General features: G+C 47.6%; 1 protein-coding gene across 1 annotated transcript; it reads right to left on the bottom strand.

Annotated features, from left to right (window-relative positions):
* Window positions 1-269: 269 nt before the first annotated feature.
* LOC131254129 (uncharacterized) lies at window positions 270-881 on the bottom strand. The gene has a single exon (XM_058255135.1). It carries the CDS (start codon window positions 879-881, stop codon window positions 270-272), a length of 612 nt encoding a protein of 203 aa, XP_058111118.1.
* Window positions 882-5,738: the final 4,857 nt, after the last annotated feature.

Consider the following 5,738-nt stretch of genomic DNA (forward strand, 5'->3'; position numbering starts at 1 on the left):
CTCGTAAAGCAATATAGGTCCGAGTGGCCAGCCCTCCTACAATAGCTGCATATCTGTGTAGGTCATGTAGAAGGAACCGGTGCGACCGCAAGCCTAGGCGGTGAATTCGGACGCGGACGCTTCCTGACAAAAGAAGAGGACAACCCATCCATTCTACTCCTGGGTTCCAACTGCGAACGGGTCCGTGCAACTCGCTCCTCATCCTGTTCCGCCTATATAGACATTTCAATGAGCTCGGCGTAGGTCCCGAGATTCGTACAACACATTTTCTAGCGGATGGCGTTCCTTAATCCTGCCGTAAATCGTCTCATCTTGATCGCTTCATTGGCGATCATCTCGGAAGCGTAGCGGGAGAGTTCCGTAAAGTGGTTCTCATATTGAGCCACGCTCATCCTCCCTTGTTGGAGGCGGAGAAATTCATTATCCCTCTCATGCTGATACGATTGAGGGATATACTTCTCATTAAAGCGGGCCTTGAATGCCTCCCACGTCCATATGTGATTCTTGAAAATGGATCGAAGGACGCTCTCCCACCATAGGTCCGCCTCCTTCTCAAAGAGATATGAGATGAGCTCGACATTCTCCACTTCAGAATAGTGGAGAGACCGTAGCAACTTGATGACTCTGTTGAGCCAGTATTTCACTTCCTCTAGGCGGTAGGTGCCTTCAAAAGTACACGGCCTATGCCTCTGGAACCGCTCATATAGGTTGTTCGTGTTGGTCATGGGCGTAGCTAAGCTGGGTGCTTCAGGTTCCGGCATGCCGAAATTCTGGGCCAAGGCTCTCATCAAAGTGGCCATCATCTGTTGTTGTTGTTGCATATTTAAGGCCATCATTTGTTGTTGTTGCATGAGAAGCAACACCTGGCCCATTTGATCCATGGCCTGTGGCGGAGGAGGTACGGGTGCCGCAGCTTGCAATGGCGGTGCATTCGGGACCGCCTATTGGGTAGTGCTACCCGTATTTTGGGTACCGTTCCCCCCTTGTTGGGCTTGTTGCTCGTCGGGGAGGAGGTCTCTATCGACTAGGCCGCCATGAGGGGAAGGCAGATATATCGACCCTTTGGTCGTGGAGGCATTTCCTAAAAAGAAATCCCTTAGAGCGTTAGTCACTAGAGCGTTGCGTACACTAGACAAACAAGACTTATAGCCCGTAATTCATGACTATACCCACAACATAGGCAAGGCACACTTCTAGTAAAGAGAATTTCAAGTCGATCCATATATTAGCATTAATTTCAAAATGTCATTACCATGGCCAGTTACATGCTACAATATTGATTACACAGATTACTAGATACGCTGAACAAAAAGAAAATGCAAGCTACTCAAACAAAAGTCCTACGCATCCGCTAGTACATAAGATTAGGTCTAAACAACTTAAAACAGACTATTAATCCTCAGTAAAGTCGTGGTGCCACTCGTCCGAGTTGGGCGAAAGTGGCGGCACTTCTTCCCCTTTGCTGCAGCAGATCAAGGCTCTTATGGTGCGATACATCTTCTTATTCCACCTCTCCTGCTTCGCTTGGTTTGATTCAATCCTTGCTTGGTTCTCCTCGATTCTAGCCATCCTGGTGTCGAGTGCTTCGAAGCGCCCAATTACGTCTGAAGCGACAAGGGATCCACCGCCAACTCCTTCAGCTCCCTCAGCTTCGCCCTCGCCTTCATCTTCATCATCACTCTCATCGTCCCCATCACTTTCCTCTTCTTCTTCATCAGTATCCCCATAACGGTCGATGCGGACCTATCGCCGCTTGGGGCCTATTCCCATCCTATTCAATATGTCATCCCCCAGTAGTTGAGTCGGTACCGGGTTTTCATCCGATCCGCCTACTCCATATTATTGAGCCAACCGACAGACTAAGTGACCAAATGGGAGGCACGCACTCTTCCTCGTAGCTCTCGCGGCCCGTACAATCTGGTGGAGTACTATGCTGGGGAGGCACACATTTGCCCCCTGTCCCACCTGGTATAGGCACTCCACCATATAACGTGAGCACTCAGAGCTGTTTAGTAACCTCGAATATACATTTTGGGTGCAGATGCGATGAAACACTCGGTACTCCGGTTTAAGGTTGGTCGAGCTCAGACCGACCTCTTGCTGCTCCCGCTTCCATTGAGCAACCTGCCCATACAAGAAGCGGGTCCACTCCTTGCGGGCTCGACTCGTATCCAAATTCCTCTCATCGATCTGCACCTCCCCAAGCGGCACTCCTAGTACTCTGGTAATGACCTCCACCCCAATCGGGAATCTCTTGCCTCCCACCCAAATCGAAACCCAGTGGCTCGAATTGAGGGTTTCTAATCCGTAAGTAGAAAGCCTTAACTTGACCTTCATCTGCCTGGGTGTCTCCATAGAATACTGGACCCTATCCCTTCTTCATAAGTTGACCGAGTAGGGCGTATTTATTGAACAGATACTCCTTCACGAAGGCTTCAAAGGCGACACTGCGTACACGGAAATTTCCCTTATCCTCAACGGATGGTCGGGACGTTTGAATCGCGGGAACCCCTTGAGAGTCGTTCTTGCGCTTGGATCGGACTTCATCTATTTCCTTCCCCTTTGGGTCGGCCTTTGCTTGCTTCGCCTCTCTCGGCTAGGCCCCGGCTCTGCGGTTACCGGTCTTTTCTTCCCCATAAGCGAAAGAATCACCGGGGTGGAGGAAAAAGGCGGCGACGGTAGCTAGAAATGTCATTTCTTTGGTAAGAAGATGGATGATTGTTGTTGGTTTTGTGATGTGAGATGTTTGGAAATGAGAGAGTGGAGGTGGGTTAGGGATATGGAATTGAAGATGGGAGGAGGATGGCTTTTAAGGAAGATGGACTTTAAAGATGTGGTTTGGGGGAAAAGGGTTAAGTGTGGGTTTGAAGAAATGAACTTGGAGATGGGTTGAAGGTATGGGATTTGAGAAAGGTTTTGAGGTGGGTTCTATGAGATATGGAGTTGGAGAATGGGAGTTAAGAGGTGGGTTGAAGAAATGGCTAAGAAGGGTGTTAAGATGGGTTTTGGGAGATGAGATTTTGAAATGGGGAAGAAGAGAGCAAAAGGAGTGGGGTTTTGGTGAATGAGTATTGAAGGAAATATGGGTGGTGAGAGAGAATGGGAAATGTGCAAGAGATGAAGGTGGGTTTGATGTTGAATGGGTGGAACAAGAAGGAAATGGGTTTTGTGAAAGAGAGAAGGAAGTGGTTTGGAGGAATGGGTTTTAGGAATGGAGTTTGGAGATGAGGGAGGGGAGAGGGTTTTTCTCAAGTGTTTGGGAGCAATGGAGAGGAAGGAAATGAGAGGAAATGAAGTCGTTGGAGTCTTATTTACAAGGAGAGTGGACCCCACACATGTACATGTAACAAAAGGGGAGGGGAGTTTCGGATTTGGCCTGGGCGCTGGAACTTTGGGCGTGGGCACGCCGGCACGCTGGAACCTTGGGCATGGTCATGCCAGACGGGTGTGGCCACACCGGACACTGACGTCCGGGAGTGGGCATGCCGGGGTCCTGTTTGGGTACCTTCGTTTTTTTTATTTTTCGGGCGCCAGTAAGGCCTCCTAAGACATACCATATATGAATTTGGGGTAGGAGAAGCCGATCTACGCAATGGGCCTAGTGGTTTCGTCAGTTTTCCCCCAGTTTATGGCCAAAATCCTAGGTTTCCTCTATTCCACTAATCTTGGTAAAATCTCGCTCACTCCGAAGTCCCTATCCCCAAATGGGTTGAATTTACTAACTTTACACGATACCAGTTCATTCACACATGGATATCGGCTTCGACCTTCAAATTGTTTGAACTCTGGCTCGGTTCTATCCGTGGATAGAGATTCGGTACGACTCCTAGACCCACTTCCAAGCGTCGTTACCTATTCTTGCTACCAACCCAAATCCCTAGGAAGTCTTGCCGTCCATCCAAGACTATCGGTTCGAGATATGGAATGGGTCCTAACGTCCTAAGTCTCTGTTGCGTTCCCTTGATACGCATCTTCTCAAGTCAGCGGACTCGTAGTGACTTCATGACCCATGGTCCGATTTATTCCAAACCATGCTCTGATACCAACTTGTAACGCCCTGAAAATCAGGGGTCGTGCATACACTCGACTCCCGAGTTCCCAAGTGTCACTGATAATCAATTTTCATTAATGCGTTTAGTCAGGTTCAAATGTGCAGCATGGAATTTCCTGAAACATGAAGCACAACCACACAAGTCTACTGAAATGAAAGAAATCTATCATATATACAAGTCCAAAAATATAAATGGGTTGCACAAGGCGTAGCCCAACCCAAACGACAAAAGAATACTATGTCCAAAAAGAATAAGGCTGAGCCCACTGCTCAGTAACCCTAATCATGCCCATCAAGTCGATGTAGAGCCGTCCATCAACTGGAAATAGGATTGCTTGTCCTCCTCATCGAAGCTCGCCTCGCCAGGCTCCTCCAGCCCTGAGTCACCTGCATCTATGAACGGGTCTGGTTAGTGTTTTAAAACACTGTCCCAGAGTGGGAGTGAGTGATCGACTCATTGAGTGCTATTAATTTTAAGTTATCACAAGCATCAATTATAATATGACCTCAATGAAAAGCAGTTAAGCATAAATATCTAACTAATCTTATTATTGTGCATGCATGCAGGATGATATGATACATGCCCTCGCCACAACGTTCCCTCGAGCGAATTCATCTAACGATCGCGTATGATAACACTCCCTCAGTGCGAACTCGATTGCCGAGTCGTCACCCTAACTAATGCGATGCAATGCGATCGTGTTAGCCGAGTTATTAGTTAGGTCCATTCATCCAGCATATTAGAAAATCTGGTACACCCCACGTATTAATGCCCTAAACTGGGTGAGAGGCCAAGACCCCTTAATGCATGAGGTTGAGACCCCACGGTCCGTGATCCCGTCTAGTTCCTTATCCCCGACTTCAAGCACATGAGGAGTGCAGAGAGAAAGGGATCGCTCGCGGTCACTACAGGGAGGCACGGTACCCCAGCGTAGGCCGACAGCTCGGACATAGTGTCCTATTCCACCATGCCAAGCTCACGAGGTTGTGGACCAATTTCGAGTAGGTTATTAATGAGCTACAACGGTTGTAGGGTGTTCCAGGTTCCGTACATGTGTGAGCAAACAGGGTTAACAAACAAGGTTGGTCAGACATTAGGCTAGACCGCACGAGTCAGGCGAGCCTGAGATAAGTGACATCGGGCACAAGGGAGCCATGTAGTAGAACTACAGCCATCCGAACACACCCCCCCCCCAAACCCACGGGTCTAGCCATAGCATAGTCCTACCGATGGGACTACCGTCTCTCCTCAAGTTTCTGACCAACCCAAGAGGGTGAGGGGATCCATAACCTATCAACTATCTACGTTATCAACAAGCATAATCATATCATATTCTCAGGCATCTCAACCATATAAAAACAGATATTCCTGCAAGTAAGCAAACATTATCAAGAAACAAAGTGCATGTGAGAGTATGGGTTTGTGAGGAAGTTAAACACTTTCTCCATCTTGAAAAATCATATGCACAAAGGTAATAAATCATACATCCTATGAAGCAACAACACATGGAAAAATCAAACAAGGCATGAACTTGTAATTATCCATACACCAAATCATGTGAGAGGCAAGAACAATCATCATAAGAATCAAACCTACAATTCCATATTATTTTAACAAACGTACAATTTCTAGGGTTTCTCAAGATTCTCCAAATATGGCTCCAAACAATCAAAATCATCAATCTCA

This window comes from Magnolia sinica, chromosome 8 (genome assembly GCF_029962835.1).
Source record: "Magnolia sinica isolate HGM2019 chromosome 8, MsV1, whole genome shotgun sequence".
NCBI lineage: Eukaryota > Viridiplantae > Streptophyta > Magnoliopsida > Magnoliales > Magnoliaceae > Magnolia > Magnolia sinica.

Bases quoted from the DNA above. Each gene is read 5' to 3' on its own strand.
- LOC131254129 (XM_058255135.1), bottom strand. From the start codon at position 881: ATGGATCAAATGGGCCAGGTGTTGCTTCTCATGCAACAACAACAAATG.